The 16,665-nt window shown below is 48.1% G+C and overlaps 2 protein-coding genes and 1 pseudogene across 2 annotated transcripts; all 3 read right to left on the minus strand.

Moving 5' to 3' along the window:
- Positions 1-1,827: 1,827 nt before the first annotated feature.
- LOC125512879 (BTB/POZ and MATH domain-containing protein 1-like) lies at positions 1,828-3,302 on the minus strand. The gene has a single exon (XM_048677948.2). The coding sequence runs from the start codon at positions 3,254-3,256 to the stop codon at positions 2,078-2,080; it is 1,179 nt and encodes a 392-aa protein (XP_048533905.2). The 5' UTR covers positions 3,257-3,302; the 3' UTR covers positions 1,828-2,077.
- A 5,416-nt stretch (positions 3,303-8,718) lies between these two features.
- LOC125512880 (BTB/POZ and MATH domain-containing protein 1 pseudogene) lies at positions 8,719-10,307 on the minus strand (annotated as a pseudogene).
- Positions 10,308-11,637: 1,330 nt separating this feature from the next.
- Positions 11,638-14,425, minus strand: LOC125515226 (uncharacterized). The gene is made up of 6 exons (XM_048680666.2): positions 13,993-14,425; positions 13,734-13,858; positions 12,880-12,976; positions 12,631-12,740; positions 12,218-12,292; positions 11,638-11,999 (listed from the first exon to the last, which is right to left on the minus strand). Exons 1-6 carry the CDS (start codon positions 14,060-14,062, stop codon positions 11,949-11,951), a joined length of 528 nt encoding a protein of 175 aa, XP_048536623.1. The 5' UTR covers positions 14,063-14,425; the 3' UTR covers positions 11,638-11,948.
- Positions 14,426-16,665: the final 2,240 nt, after the last annotated feature.

Consider the following 16,665-nt stretch of genomic DNA (forward strand, 5'->3'; position numbering starts at 1 on the left):
AGAAAAAAGCTAAATTTAAACTTGATTAAGCATTACACTCAATCTTTTGCTGAAGGCTGGCCCTTGCGCTGGCTGAAGGTACAGAGGAAGAAAACAAAATCCGTAAAATTAAATCCATCAACCATACATATCTTATGCTAATCCTTCCATATCATAAAGGTCGAAGTAACTAGCATTGACATAACCATGATCATCAACAAGAAGGTATTCACCGACCGAGTTGCACTTAGGAGGTTGGCACATCAGTACAATGAATCAGATTCAGTTAGCTAGCTATTACTACTGGCTAGTACTAAGTGACTGTCAGTTGATTTCAAATCAAGATGGTTATTTCCAGAAATTATGGAGTACCTGAAACTTGATGTCTAGACGACACATCTGACATGTCTGATAGTTGTGTTGGGTATTTGTCTCAGGGCTACATGTTTGTGCGAAAATAGTGTAAAATCCTCAAGTACACTTCCTACATGTAGTCCTAATTTAATTTTTGCCACTATTTACAGAGGAACTCTGATGGTTATGTAAATCAGTACCTCTCTTGGTAAACATAGGAGATAAGTTAAGCTAAGTGGCACTGTAGCAACAGCTTAGTCCGAGGACAGTACAAAACAACAAGATCACTTCATCAATCGACACGTGCTAAAACTCTGCATACCTGGGATAGTGGGTCGGTGGAGAACTCAGGGATGGAGAAGAATTCATCCTCGGAGACGAACCTCCTGGTGCAGCGGTCCAGCCAGCAGAACCACTCGTGCCTGCTGCGAGACTTCAGCTCTATTGGGAAAACAGCAACACCACATCAATTAGAATTTTTTTATACGAAAATTCTGCTAATCAAAGAACAGTGTTGTGTTTCTGTCGACACTACCTATCACCAACACAAAACACATGCTCCCCTCTTCTTTTTTTACCAATGAGCACTTGCCTGGTTTCAATATAAGATAGGAAATGGCTTTGCTGCTCCCTGAAGATCGACTTAAAATTTCACACGGAACCTGGACCACATTCAGAACAAGAAAATGTTGGATGTTTTAATTTTTCTGAGCTGAGATTGCATCCCATCACTCCCATGCGAATTTCTTGTGATGCGACTGGCCTTAACCAATGTGATAACTCTTGCAGGATCAAACTGTTGTCCCTAACATGTACTTAACAAATACCGACAACGACAACCCTAGACGCAAACTGGTTTTCATGATTTCACAGAGAATTTTCATGATGCCCCTGTTCCCAAATCACCAAATCCTCAAGGGTATGGGTATTGACTGTTATACCTGCAGAATTCCATGAAATAAATCTCTTCGTTTTCTTCATTTCTAGCTAGTGTCACTGTCACCCTGTTTTTTGACAAGCTATCTGATAAGAAACCACTGTTTGATTAACAGGCAGAGTAGATAAGGGAATGTGTTGAAATCTCCTTGAGAAATAATATAAACAGATAGCTAACAGTTTCCCAGTGAAGGTTCACTCAGCACAAGTGTTTTTCATTACTCATCCAAAGAATTTCTGTGTATGCATAGAAAATAGTATAACCAGATAACTAACCGCTGCCCAGTGGAGGTTCAGTGAGCACATCCAATTGAAAAATAGCCTCCCATGATAAATTGGAAGGTTGACATTGCTGAAACAATGCAATACTACTGTACATCTCCTTCGAGAGAAAGGGTAGATGAAATCATGGAACCTCCACTGCAGTAAGTGACAATAATAACACTTCCCACAAAAAGAAGTGATAACAATAACACAACTCAAATAAGGTTCAGAAACCATGGAGCACGGAATGCTAAAGCAAGCAAAATATCAGATGACAAAGATCTGAAACCACGAGTTATCATTGCCTAAAAACCAGAGCATTCTATGCCCTCCAATTCCAGTGCACTTCCTAGTTAATTGGCACAGTTGCAGAGATGCAATGAACTGACAAAACAGAGGCAGAATGTGGCTAATTTTGCATCTCGATTCCTAACTAGGATAGATGCAGGGATACACTAAGACAGCTACCTGATTACTAGTACATTAGTACAGAAATCATGATTCACCATTGCTAAAACACCCACGGGCATCATCCATCACTCGGCTAATGCGCGGAGGACATGGCAATTAGCTCGACCATAAGAGACGGGCAGCTCATGTTCAGAAGTTGGAAGCCATCTGTGGCCACGACGGCTCTCAGATTCGCCGGAGCAGTGAGAAAATTGAAGCACGCCTTCTTCAGCCCCCCACAACCGTGCTGCTCGGACAACGCCAGGATGGTCGCCGCTGTGCTGACGTTGATGTGCTTGCACAGCTTCTGCTCACAGATCAGCTTCAGCCGCCCAATGTTGTACTTGTCCGCCGCGACGAGCAAATGCTGGCAGGTGACTTCTTCGTCTTCCTTGGGCGTCTCCGGCAACGAGCCAGTGTAAGCGAAACAGAGCAGCGCCTTGAATACCTCAACCTCCATGTCTTCCACGCGCACCACCGCGCCGGCAGCATTGCCCTCCTTCATGGGTCCAAAGAGCTTGGCAGCGAAGACCGGCGAGCAGGCCGCGAGCACGCACCTGTGCGCGGGCAGAGTGACACTGCCGACCTCGAACACCACGTCGGCACCCATCTCGGTCTCGAGGAGCCTGCCGAGGTTCTGGCGCAGGTCGCATGGGGGCACGGAGACGAAGGCCGCAGCGTCGTCCACCGCGCGGCAATCGCGGACAACGACGATGTCGCACCGGATGGTGAACGAATCGCCCCTGAGATGCTCGGAGCTCTCCAGGTCCTTCCTGCTGATGAAGGTCGCGTACTCCCAGCCGCCCCAGGAGGTGAATTCGTCCACCGATCTCGACGCCATCGACGCCGCTTGAAGCGCCTCCTCCTCCCCGCCGGCGAGACACATGTCGTACTGGGCCTTCACCCCCGCCGCCACGTCTTCGTACAACACCAGGGAGACGGACACGAAATCCGCGACCTCCGGACGTATGCCGTTGGGATAGTACTCGATGCACCAGCGACGGCCGCCGATGGTGAAGGGTCGAGACATGACGCACTTCCCGGTGGGCGTAACCTTGGTGCGGGTGTAGCCGTGGATGGTGAGGAGGTGGTGCCCGCTCGTCGTGTCGGACACGATGGCGGACCTGGACGGCTCTCCGCCGGCGCCCGAGGACGCCATCGCCGGGCTGATCCGCGGGATTGAGATTTGGGCGAGGGTTTTTTGCGCTGTGATGGGGGAAACGGCGGCGGATGGACTCCTCTGGAAGACTCGCCGCCGGGGCGCACATGGCATCGTCTGCAGGTCGTCTAAGGGTAAATCTCAAACGACACCCTCAATTTTCTCCTTAAAATGCAAATACACCATTGCATTTGGCATACAAATACTGTATATAATTAGTCTAAACTTCTTATTACTGAATCATCGTAGTTCTAGCCGTGGAAGACACCTCCTCCCCGGACACATCAGAGCCAGCATCGTCGGTGCTTTCTGAAGCGGCGATTGGTGTGGCTGGGTTTGGAGCAGTGGGGATTTGTCGCGGCTGCTCATCCTAACCACCTTCTTCTGTTAGGCGGCCCGATTGAGGGCGTCATGGGCTTTGCAACTCGCAACCTTGGCTCGTGCTGCGTGCCGGGCAGCGAGCGCCTCCTCCTTCGTTGCACAGTTGACGTGATGAGCGACAGACTTCCCACGTACGCCCCGCTTGGAGGAGAAACGGTGAGCGTCTGGCCCTTCTTGGCATGGGTGGCGTGTGCTTCCTCTTCCTTGACGGCGGCAGGATGAACACAGTCTACGCAGTGGAGAGGGGTACGCCATGGCTGGAGCACGTTACGGCGCTGGCGATGAGGCAAGTAGGGGCATCTAAGGTGGAGGGACCGCGGCTAAGAAGAGGTCACCAACTGACCATGGCTTGTGCAGGGTGAGGTGCGAGTGGCGAAGGGAGGTTTGCGACAACTTTAAAAAGTACTCTCTCTGTAAACTAATATAAGAGACTTTAGATCACTATTCTAGTATTCTAAATGCTCTTATATTAGTTTACGAAGGGAGTAGATATAAGGGGAGGTGACCAACGAAAAACCAAGGCGTCTGTCGGTCAAAATTAATGGGTCTAGACTGTCTAGACTCCCATACTCGGCCCATCGATTTTTGGTCAATCGCGGACGTCCCACCCAAAATAAGGGTCCATGCTTCAAACCGTTCGATTCAAACATTTGAGGACAAAGTAGGGGTCTGCGTTGGAGATGACCTAATGGCTGAAATGAATTTCTGAGCGAATGCATATGGAAAAGTTACAAATAATTTTCTGAAACAAATCATAAAATTTGATGATATGAAGACGCATACGTGTGTCCATTTTTTAGCCTTGAAAAGAAGTACTAGCATAACTTGTTCTGCAGAAGCTATATTTTAAGTTCTAAATTTACACATGTTGTATGTAGTCATTCATGATTTTTCTCACAAAAATTCAGATTCTACATACGAACTTTGTCCGAAGCTAAAGTATATGGTTCATAAGAGCATCTCTAGCAGAGCCCTTATCGCGCAGACTTTTAGAGTGAGTATAAGGGCTGCAGAAAACATGTTTTGTGTGCTGGCACGGGCTGCGGCCGAATAGGCTTCGCAAGGTTGGTAAAACAAAATACAAATATTACATAGATATATGGAATCAATATAAATTAAAATCTGAATATTGCATCAGCACCGTGTTTTCAGGATGGCGGTTGCGAGGGATGCAAAGACGGCCAAGAGTCGATCTTTGCCATCTCTTTTTGTTCCTATCCTCGAGCTCCTTTCACGGCGAGGACCCCCACGATCATCAGCTGCCCATTGTTCTCGAGCAGCGTCTTTATGTCCGCGTCGTCGGACGAGGACGAATCCTCTAGCAAAAGTTCCTCGCAAGGGCTCAAATCCATCTACAAATCGCGACGAAGCTCGCATGAATGGAAATCGTTTGCTAAATCTAACTTGAAGGGGCAGAATTGAAGGGGCAGAAAAGGACTCACCGGCGGATCCGGGGCGGGCGGCGACTCAGCGGCGATTGATCTGGGGCTGCGACAACCCGGGGGCGGTTGGGCGCGGCGGATCTAGGGCACCGGCGAAGCGGCGTGGTGGACCCCAGTCTGCAGCAGCCCGGCGGTGTGTTTCCGCTCTATTTGCTTTGGACACTTGTTTCCAGCAGACACAGAGAGCTCCTTGCATCCTCATCTACTGAAACCTGCACGCGCCACTCACTAGTCGATGGGTACTTCCTCCTCCATCTTCAGCCCAGGGGCCAGGGTGGTCCATAATCTGAAACTATATAGCTATGTTTTTCCAGCAGTACAGAACAAGGACAAAGAAGCTATGCAACTGTAAATATAGAGAAAACTGCCACAGCATTACAGCTATGATAAGAAAGGTAAGCAAGGTTTAGCTTTGTACCGTCACAAAATCTTCTAATGATAGTGTGGTGCTGAAAGGCGTCAATTCAAATTGCGTTAAATTTCGGTTCCAATCCAGCAGTACACAACAAGAGCAATATACAGAGAAGATATGCTATAGAACTGTAAATGTAGTCTATAGATGAATACTAGTAGTAGCCACATTGGATAGCAGTATAACTACATAAGCTATTGTTTGTTTTTGTTCATATGAACCTGCCATGGTATTACAGCTCGGATAAGAGTGGTAGGCAAGGTTCAGTTATGTAGCGTCATAAAATCTTCTAATGATAGTGTGCAATCCCATGCGTATCCGGCTTCTTCCAACAGCTTCGTTAGTACTTGCTGAAAGGCGCAAATTCAAATCGTGTTACTTTGAGATAGCGTGCAATCCCATGCGTACCCGGCTACTGCTGTATATGAGCTCGAAAAGAACAAAACACAACAAGTTCGATGTGACACTGAAATTCTTCCTTGTAAATGGTCAGAGCAAACGCTTACGACATGCTAAGTCTTAAGGATGGAAGTGATAATGAACTCTTGACTAAGAAAGGATGAGTTCCTAAATAATTATATTTTTTGAACAAATAGTAAAAGGCAGCATTACACCGAGTATTATATTTGCACAGCATAGGCATACACTACTTTGAACAGTTGAAGCTATGAAGAAACCTACTCCCTCCATTTCTAAATATAAGACTTTTTTAGAGATTTCAATACAAAACTATATTTGGATGTATATAGACGTATTTCAGAGTGTAGATTCACTCATTTTGCTTTGTATGTAGTCAATATTGAAATCTCTAAAAAGGTTTATATTTAGGAACGGCGGGAGTACGACTTAGTGTCAGGGTCCCCTTCAGAAATTATGCTCACTTGATGCGTTCATCATGGGAGGATACTAATTATTTGAAGAGAAAATAAGGAAATGTCACATTTTTTTGTCTATTTACTTAGTTACTTGTGAGTTAATGCACTACGCCAGGAAATACAGGATTTGCATGAAGTGAGAACCTCTGTTTGCTGCTCTGACAATGTTGCACTGCCAAGCATGCTACTTTAAACATTTGCAGCTACTGAGAAACCTACGATTGAGTGGCATGGACCGCTTCAGAAAAGTATTTATTGTCACTTGATGTGTTTATGATGGAAGGATGGCAGTTATTGAAGAAGAAACAAGGAAACGGTCACATATTTGTTCCTTTGGCATGGATGACCCTGTTAGGGCTCATTTGGTTCTTGGGGATGGTTAGCCCTGGGCAGTAGACCCCCAGACGGGTTTTCCCTGCGCACTTGGGAGTTGGGATCCCAACGACCACCACGGGAAATCACCCGTTCCTATTTGGTGATGATAGTGGGGAGAAATGCCAATATTTCAACAAGCTGAAAAAGAAGAAAGAGGTGGTCCGGGGGTGGGAGGAGGTGGAGGCGCTGCTTTCGATCCGTGACGAAGGAGATCGACAAGCGTTGCGTCATCGCCTCGAGGGTTTTCTCCCCGACCCCTACAGGCGTGGATTGTTTCTCCGGGGAAACGACGCGGATGGGGAAGGAAAGCCCGTGGCAGAGAGCAACCAAATGCGTCGTGGGCTTTCCTCGGGCTGATTTGCCCCATGGGTGGCGCGCCCTGGTTTTGGACGGGGATCCCGGAGGGATACCGGATAACCAAACAAGCCCTTAGAGTTTTGGTCCCATAAAACCTGTACCACAAAATGAGTTATCATGAGGGCAATGAGTCCAACACACCCCCCCCCCCCCCTCCCCCCTTGCCCATCAATATCATACACCTTAAATATCACCAAAATGAGTTATCATGAGGGCAATGAGTCCATAATCAACATGTACTCATTTCGAAAATCAAAAGATAGAAAAAGAAGCTAAATTCAAACATGATTAAGCATTACACTCAATCTTTTGCTGAATGCTGGCCCTTGCGCTGGCTGAAGGTAGAGAGGAAGGAAACAAAATCCGTAAAGTTCAATCCATTGTCCATCTGTAGCAACCTTTGCATGAAAGAGGAGAAATGGAAACTCAAAACCAGACCCATATCTATAGTTGCCACTGCAGAATCTCCAAAGTTAGAGCAAGGAAAACTATGATGCCTTCAGATGTGGAAGATGCTTTCATTCATAGTGATGTTCAGGAAATACATTTTCAGGTTCCACATGACCGGACACAAACCATGACAAGACTTCTTATGCTAATCCTTCCATATCATAAAGGTTGAAGTGACTAGCATTGACGTAGACCATGATCATCAACAAGAAGGTATTCACCGACTGAGTAGAATTAAGGAGGTTGGCATATCACTACAATGAATCAGATTCAGTTAGCTTGCTATTACTACTGGCTGCTACTAAGTGACTGTCAGTTGATTTCAAATCAAGATGGTTATTTCCAGAAATTATGGGGCATCTAACACTCGATGTCTAGACGACACAACTGACATGTCTGCTACATGCCAAAATATAAGCTAGTGCCAAAAACGTTCTTATATTATGGGACGGAGGGAGTAGTTGTGTTGGGTCTCAGGGCTACATGTTTGTGTGAAAATAGTATAAAACCTAATTTAAGTTTTCCCATAATTTACAGGGGAGCGCTGAGGGTTATGTAAATCAGCGCCTCTTGGTAAACATAGGGAATCAGTTAAGCTAAGTAGCATTGTAGCAACAGCATAATCCAAGGACAGTACATAAAAAAGAGATCACTCCATCAATCGGCACATGCAATCAATCAGTTAGTACAAAAAGGGACAATGCAACCAAAAGTCTGCGTACCTGGGTTGGTGGATAACTCAGGGATGGAGGGGAACTCGTCCTCGGAGAAGAACCTCTTGGCGCAGCGGTCCAGCCAACAGAACTATTCATGCCTGCTGCGAGACTTCAGTTCTATTGGGAAACCGCAACACCACATCAATTAGAACAGAGTGTTGTGTTTCTGTTGACGCTACCTATCACCAACACAAAACACATGCTCCCCCCCCCCCCCCCCCCCCTTTTTTTTACAAATGAAGCACTTGTCCCGCTTTCAATATAAGATATGAAATGGCTTTGCTGCTCCCTCAAGATCGACAGAATTTCCATGATCCCCCTGTTCCCACATCACCAAAACCTCAAAGGTATGTGTATAAATTGTTATAGCTGCAGAACTCCTTGGTAATAAATTCATTTCCAACTAGTGTGAGTGTCAGCCCTGTTTTTTGACAAACAAGGAGAGGGCAAAATGGAGTAAATAACAGGGCCAGTGTAGATGCATGATCAAGCTAGTATCTGATAACAAAATACCATTTGATTAACAAGCAGAGTAGATAAAAGAATGTGTTGACATCTCCTTGAGAAATGCAGATGAAATCATGTAGCACAGTAGGTGATAATAAGAACATAATAATATTATCTCAATAAGGTTCAGAAACCATGGAACCACAAGCACAATATCAGATAACAAAGACCTGAAACCACAAGCTACCATTGCCTAAAAACCTGAGCATTTTATCACCTCTGATTCCAACGCACTTCCTGGTTAATAGGCATAGTTAGAGATGCAATGAACTGATAAAACAGGGGCGAAATGAGGCTAACTTTTGCATCTCGGTTGTTAACTAGGTAGAGCCAGGGATACACCAAGAGAGAGGTACCCAGATTAGTACATGAGCCTAGAAACCATGTTTCACCATTGCTACAACACTCAGAGGCATATCCATCACTCAGCTAATGTGTAGGGGACATAGCCATGAGCTCGACCATAAGAGAAGGGCAGCTCGCGATCAGATGCTGGAAGCCGTCGGTGGCCACGACAGCCCTCAGATTTGGTGGAGCGGCAAGAAAATCGAAGCAGGCCTTCTTCAGCCCCTCACAGCGGTGCTGCTCGGCCAGCGTCAGGATGGTTGCTGCCGTGCCCATGTCGATGTACTCGCACAGCTTCTGCTCGCAGATCAGCTTCAGCCGCCCCATGCCATACCTGTCCGCAGCAACGAGCAGATGCTGGCATACGACTACGTCTTCCTTGAACTCCTCCGGCAACAAGCCGGCGTATGTGAAACGGAGCAACGCCTTGAACACCTCCGTGTCCATGTCTTCCACGCGCACGACGCCGGCATTACCCTCCTTCATGGGTCCAAAGAGTTGGGCGGCGAACACCGGAGAGCAGGCCGCGAGCACGCACCGGTGTGCCGCGACGGTCTCGCCGCCGACCTCAAACACCACGTCGGCGCCCATCCCGGTGTCGAGGAGCCTGCCAAGGTTCTCACGCAGGTCACATGGGGGCACAGAGACGAGGGCCGCCATGCCGCCCGCGGCGCGGTAACCATGGACGACAACGATATCGCACCGGACGGTGAACGAATCGTTGGTGAGATACTTTGAGCTCTCCAGCTCCACCCTCCTGACGAACTTGGAGTACTCCCAGCCCTTCCGGGGAGCGAATTCGTCGACCGGTGCCGACGCCATCGACGCGGCCTGCTCCGCCTCCTCCTCCTTGGTAACGAGGCAGATGTCGTACTGGGCCTTCACCGGCGCCGGGCCATCCTCCTCTAGTATCAGGGAGAGGGACACGTAGTCCGCGACCTCCGGGCGCACGCCGCCGGGGTAGTAGTCGATCCGCCAGCGGTGGCCGCCGATGATGAAAGGGTGAGACTTGACGCGCTCTCCGGTGAGTATGTCCTTGGTGCGGGAGTAGCCGTGGATGGTGAGGAGGTGGTGCCCGCTGGTCGTGTCGGCCACGATGGCGGACCTCGACGGCACCCCGCCGGCGACGGAGGACGCCATGGCCGAGCTGCTCCCGCGGGATTGTGAGCTCGCAGCTCTCGTAGACGAAACGGGGGCGTTGGTTGCTGTAGATTTGGGCGAGGGTTTTCTTGCGGCGTGAAAGGGGAAAGGGGGACGGACGAACGGAGGAAGGAGATGGAGCTGATGCCTTACTCTGGAAGACTCGCCACCGGGGCCCACAAGGCATCGTCTGCAAGTCTTCTAAGGGTAAATCTCAAACGACACCCTCAATTTTTTTTCTCCTTAAAATGCAAATACACCATTGCATTTGGCATACAAATATAATATAATTATTCTAAACTTATTAATAAATCATTGTAGTTCTAGCCATGGAAGACACCTCCTTCTCGGACACATCAAAGCCGGCATCGTCGGTGTTGGCTGAAGCGGCGACTGGCACGGCTAGGATTGGAGCGTCGGCGATTTCCTCTTTGGCATAGAAGCGGGTGTCACCGTTGCTAATCCTAACCACCTTCTTCTGCTTGAGGGTGTCATGGGCTTTGCAACTCGCGCCCTTGGCTCGTGTTGTGTACCAGGCGGCGAGCGCCTCCTCCTTCATTGCACAGTTGGCGAGATGAGTGGCACACTCCTCCACGTGCGCTTGCTTGGAGGAGAAGCGGTGAGTCTGGCCCTTCTTGGCATGGGGCGGTGTGTGCTTCCTCTTCATTGACGGCGGCGGTAGCATGAACACAATCTACGCATCGGAGAGGGGTACACAATGGCTGGAGCACGTTGCGGTGCTGGCGATGAGGAAGTAGGAGCATCTAAGGTGGAGGGATCGCTGCTAAGGAGTCACCAACTCACCGTGGCTTGTGCAGGGTGAGGTGGGGGCGTCGAGGGGAGGTTTGCGACAACTTAAAAAGTAGAGATAAGGGTAAGAGGAAGCACTGGGAAGTGGAGGCAGCCGGTGAAAAACCAAGGCATCTCTCGATCAAAATGAATGGGTCCGGGTTGTCAGAGTCTGACATGGAGTACATCCAGGCTCCCCTACTCCGCCCGTCGATTTGACATGGAGTACATCCAGGCTCCCCTACTCCGCCCGTCGATTTGGGGTCAATCGCGGACGCCCCACCCAAATTAAGGGCCCATGTTTCGAACCGTCCAATTCAAACATTTGAGGACAAAGTAGGGGTCCATGTTGGAGATGACCTAATGGCTGAAACGAATTTCTTAGCGAATGCATATGAAAAAGTTTCAGATCCTTTTTTCGAACCAATCATACAATTTGAGGATATGAAGACGCATACATGTGACCCTTTTTTAGCCGGGAAAAGAAGTAGCATAACTTGTTCTGCAGAAGTTATATTTTAAGTTCTAAATTTTCACATGTTGCGCGTTGCCATTCATGATTTTTCTCACAAAAATTCAGATTCTATATACGAACTTTGGCCGAAGCCTACAAGTATCTGGTTCATATGAACCCAAGACGGTTGGTTTTCCGTATAGATTCTGGCCTCCTGTGGTGAAGGTCTGAAGGACCAGACCATGGCATCAGTGATCCCATAAACAAGTCCCAAGTCTGTTTTCAAAGTCTGGAAACTGCAACAAGATTCACTCTACATTGACACTGCATGCAATAATTAATCCCCTCAAACCAGAAAGAAAAATGGACTAAACTGACGCTGAATTGCACTATTAACAAAGCTAGTAAGATTTGGGCATGTGTGTGGACAGGCACACAAGAGCTCAAACGGTGAGCTCCCACTCTATTTTGTCGCACGCTCTATTGGCTATGGACACTTGTTTCCAGCAGACAGGGAGAGCTTCTTGCGTCCTCATCTGCTGAAATCCGCATTCGCCGTTCACTTAGTCGATGGGCACTTCCACCTCCATCTTCAGGCCGGGGTGGTCGATGATCTGAAATCACGTCACAAAAGTAGTTCGGTTTCGCTTTAGGTCCAGCAGTACGAAACAAGAGCAATATAGAGTGAAGAAATGCCATAGAACTGTGTCTTAGATGAAGTACTAGTGGTAGCTACACTGGATAACTGTACAACCACATCAGCTATCATTTCCTTATTCAGATGAATATGCCACATCATGATAAGAATGGTAAGCAAGGTTTAGTTGTGTACCGTCACGAAATCTTCTAATGATAGCGTGGAATCCTGTGTGTACCCGGCTTCTTCCAACACCTTTGTTAGTACTTGCTGAAACACATCAACTCAAATAGTGTCAGTACTTGTTGATGAGATTATAGATAGTGCTGTAAATAAGCTAATACTAGTAAATATCAACATAGGAATTTGCACTGCAAAGCATGCTTCTCTTGAGCATTTGCTGCTATGAAGAAACCAACAATTTAGTGTCAGGGTCCCCTTCACTTTGGAAACAAGTTTTGCACACTTGATGTGTTTATGATGGCAGGGTGCTAATTATTTGAAAAGGAAACAAGGAAAGAGCCACATTTGTTCTTGTTGATTTAGTAAAGTGTACGTGCAAGTGAATGTACTATGCAATGAAATACAGGATTGAATCAAATGAGAACCTCTCTCTGTTTTTCTGACATGGATGAGCCAGTTAGGTCCCGTAAAACCTCTACCAGGTCCTTGAAGGATACTTTCCCCTTGCCATCAATGTCATACACCTTAAATATCACTGTTCAATGAAACACAAAGCAAATCAACACCCGACCAGCAAATTAGTAGTCATCATAAGGATCAGAGAGACCCAAATCAACATACACTCTTTTCAAGATAGACAGCAAAAGGGGGAAAAGAAACATGATGAGCATTACACTCAATCTTTTGCTGAAGGCTGGCCCTTGCGCTGAAGGTAGAGAGAAAAGAAACAAATTCCTTGAAGTTCAATCCATCAACCATACGTAGCAACCTCTGCAAACAGAAGACGTGGAAGCTCAAAATCAGTCTCACGTCTATAGTTGACACTGCTGAATCCCCGAAATATAGCTAAAACAGTCAAACTGAGTAAAGAAAGTGAACAGACTACGTTATTTGCAAGGAGGGTTGTGTTTTGCTGGAATAACTACACTATATATACAAATCAGATACACTGAATTTTACTGGGGAAGAAAAACAAACTACAAATCTTCAGTAGAAATGATTTATACGGGATTTTCATAGTCTATGATAAGTGTTACGTATTTGGCAAAAGCATTATACCAGTCTTTGAACTTTGATAAGCCTTTGTTTACTGAAAAATATGATTCCATTGGTATCCAAAATCGAAGATAGCCAGAGCTTTTTCCAAGCAGACGTGGAAGATGGTTCACTTCATAGAGATATTCAGGTTTCACATGTGTTAAACAGCGGTAAAACTCGCTATGCCGATCGATTGCGTACAGGTTCTGCGAGGCAGTGGGAATAACATTTTCAGATGCACCTAGTTCCTTGATTGAGTGGGGACAGAGCTGTATACAATACTACTAGGAAAATAGCAGTACGTACAGGTAAGTGCTGTGTATAATCCAAGGACAGCGCATAAAAACAAGAAGGGTCTGCTTCGTGGGCACGCGCTAGTACTCTACAGTCAGTCAGTCAGTCATCTGGAGGTGGCACGACAGGGACAAAGCGAGCAGGGGAACAAAATTCGGCGTCTCGGCGACGGGGGGAGGACGGGGGAGGGACGGACCTTGGAGAGCGGGTTGGTGGAGAACTCCGGGATGGAGAGGAACTCGTCCTCGGAGACGAAGCCCTTGGCGCTGCGGTCGAGCTGGCAGAAGCGCTCGTACAGCGACACGATCTCCTGCTGCGAGACTTGGATTCGATTCGTTCGATTTTGGGGGGAAGAAAAACACTCAGACGCGTCAGGAATCGACCAATTCACCACCAAATCGAAGCCAAAATTGACGGAGCAGGAGGAAATTGATGGGGGAATCCCGGGCGCTCACATAGGTAGCTGCAGTGCTCCTGCACCTCCTCGATGTCGTACTGCGTGAGCATCGACGACGCGTTCCCCATCGCCGCCGTCCCCGGCTCCTCCGACGACTCGCCCTCCCCTCTCCCTCGCCGCGTCAGTCGAGGCCGAGTGGGGGTGAGGAAGGGGACTGGTTCTCTAGGAATTTGAGCAGGGGATCGGCCCGGCCTGGTTGGAGTGGTTGATTTGGAAGGAGACGTGCGGAGGAGGGAGTATATATCGGCCGCATATGTGTCCGTCACCTATACCGATCGATCTTCTTGATGAGTCTCCGAGGGGGATGGGATCGGTGGTGCCGCTGCCGGTGATTTCGTCAAGATCGCCGCAACGCCGCCCGATGGCGACCCGGGACCGGGACCGCCGCCCATTTACGAGCTCCGGTGCCAAGCGGACGGGGGGGGCTGACCATCATCGCGGCTGTCGTTGATTTTGGGCGTCGTTGTCCTCGTGGTGGTCGCGCTGGTGCGGGTTTCCGTCTCCGTCGGATCGGATCGGATGGCCCCTGCCTGTTGCGCTGCACGGCACGGCACGCCACCTGAGACCCGGCCCCGGTGCGGCGCGGTGCAGGCAGGCAAAGTGGGTGGGCGGTTCCCGGTCGCGCGTCCCGCAACGGACCCTGACTTGTGGTCGGTCCGCCCCACGCCAGCGACTTTTTTCCCCTCCTTCTGCCCCACTCGGCGCATCTCCACCTTTGGCATCCATCCGCGAACAGAGACCAGTCCATGAACATACCCAATCATCTATTCCAGCCAAAGTTTTCGCCCTCACGTCTCACCACTTGGCCGATCGGGACTGGGGAACCTATGAAGTATTGACACGTGAATTAGTTTGGGAGGCTGGGGGTAGAAATCGCATGTGGCTGTAGGTTTCTATCGTAAATTTTCTTAACATGATTTTCTGCTGCGCGTGTGGATCTAACGATTTCGATGGAATACGGTGTGAAACCTGCCGTATTGTCGGGCGGTGAACAGCACACATGCAATGCAATGCATGCATCCCGCAGTGGAGATGGTTTTATTTTTCCTTTCTGTTAGGATCTGCATGCATGCGTGATGGACGGCCGCCGCTTAAATCGTGGGCATCATACCATTTTATTCCTATCCACTCTAAGATATTTTGGTTTTCTTTCCTCTCGATTTCTCTCTATTTTTCTGGAAGCTCAACTACCGTTCCGCCGCCGTATGAGCCTATAAAAACTGCTCTTCTCGTCGCTTGCTCCAGGCACATCGATATTCGTCGCGCGGCATGCATGCTTGCTATGCTATGTCGCCATTCGTCGCTCGGTCGCCGTCATCCGCCGTTGTCAAGGCCAGGCCACTGGCGTGCGCCATCAGGGCACGGGCACGGGCGCGGCTGCGGCGAGCCTCCACTAGGCCGCGTATTAGGGAGGACCTGAATCGCCATCACCACCACATGGAGGTTACCGCTACTGCTCATGTGGATCTCCATTGCCACATGACCGAGGCTTCCTCCGGTGGAGCAGCGGTGGCCCTCCCAACCTGCCGCCACTTCGAGGTCACGACTGCTGCGACCTCGCGCCTGCCGTTGGCACCTTGAAGTCTCTGGTCCACGTCTTTGCTCAGGGAAACTGTTGCCTCGGGTAGGTTAGCGCTGAAGGCGACGCGAGGAGATTCTCTCCGCCCCCGGGTGAACACCTCGATGGCAAGCGCACCAAGGTTGTGTGCTCATCCCTCTCTTGTCTATGCACCTTGCTGCCTGCGTGTGTGCTCGCGCAGCCTGCTGTTGCGCCATCTGCATGCGCATGAGCAGTAGTATGCTGCTGCTGTGTGGTGGGTATGTACAGTTAGTCCGTGTGTGTGCTAGCTAGGTGAGGGTCACTGCTCTCTCTATAACTTCTTAAAAAGAAACCTTCCACTCTCCATCATGCATATCTCCGCAAGCAGGGAGACGCTTCCAAGATCAATAGAAAAGGTCCTTGGATGAATAGGTTTCGCTTTTGGTGACATGTGATGTGATTTGTTCTAGCACTTAATGTATTAGCACGCATATAATACTGGTTTTGACTTATGAAGTGTACCCTACATTACGTGTCTATGATGTGTGTTTGGGCTGCTTCTTTCTAGGCAGCTCAATAGGAATAGGGTGTGTTTTTTCACCATCAGCTAGGGATCCACTACTTTATCCTAAACTGCTATTAAATTCACAATAGGGAGCATTTCAATAACAAAAGAAATCTCGCAATGGTTTATAATATCATGCATATATGTATGATGTACAAACAGTTCTTTTTTAGCTCTATTGCGTACCAAAAATTGAATTGACAATGTCTAAACAAATATGAAGTATAAAATTATCATAAAAGGGAATTGGTTTATTTTTCAAAACTAATGAAGTTGGATCTACTTAATGCACGTGTTCACCCACCAGTTAACTTCACTTTTTAGGGTAATTGCATTTTAAATCTCCACAAGAGGACGAAAACACTACTCTTTTGGAGATCATCTAAATAAGATGGACAGGCTCCACACCTCCCGTGCCATTTTATGTGTTTTAGATTTTACTTCACAGAGCATTCATCAGTTTTGTGTTCTAAATTTTACTACAGAGAGTGTCTTTGGACTGAGGCCACTTTGGAGAGGTAACTTTAGCACAATTGATGGTTGCTTTTCCTCCCCTGTTGACATGT

The sequence above is a fragment of the Triticum urartu genome, chromosome 6A (genome assembly GCF_056163025.1).
Source record: "Triticum urartu cultivar PI428250 chromosome 6A, HENAU_Tu73, whole genome shotgun sequence".
Taxonomy (NCBI): domain Eukaryota; kingdom Viridiplantae; phylum Streptophyta; class Magnoliopsida; order Poales; family Poaceae; genus Triticum; species Triticum urartu.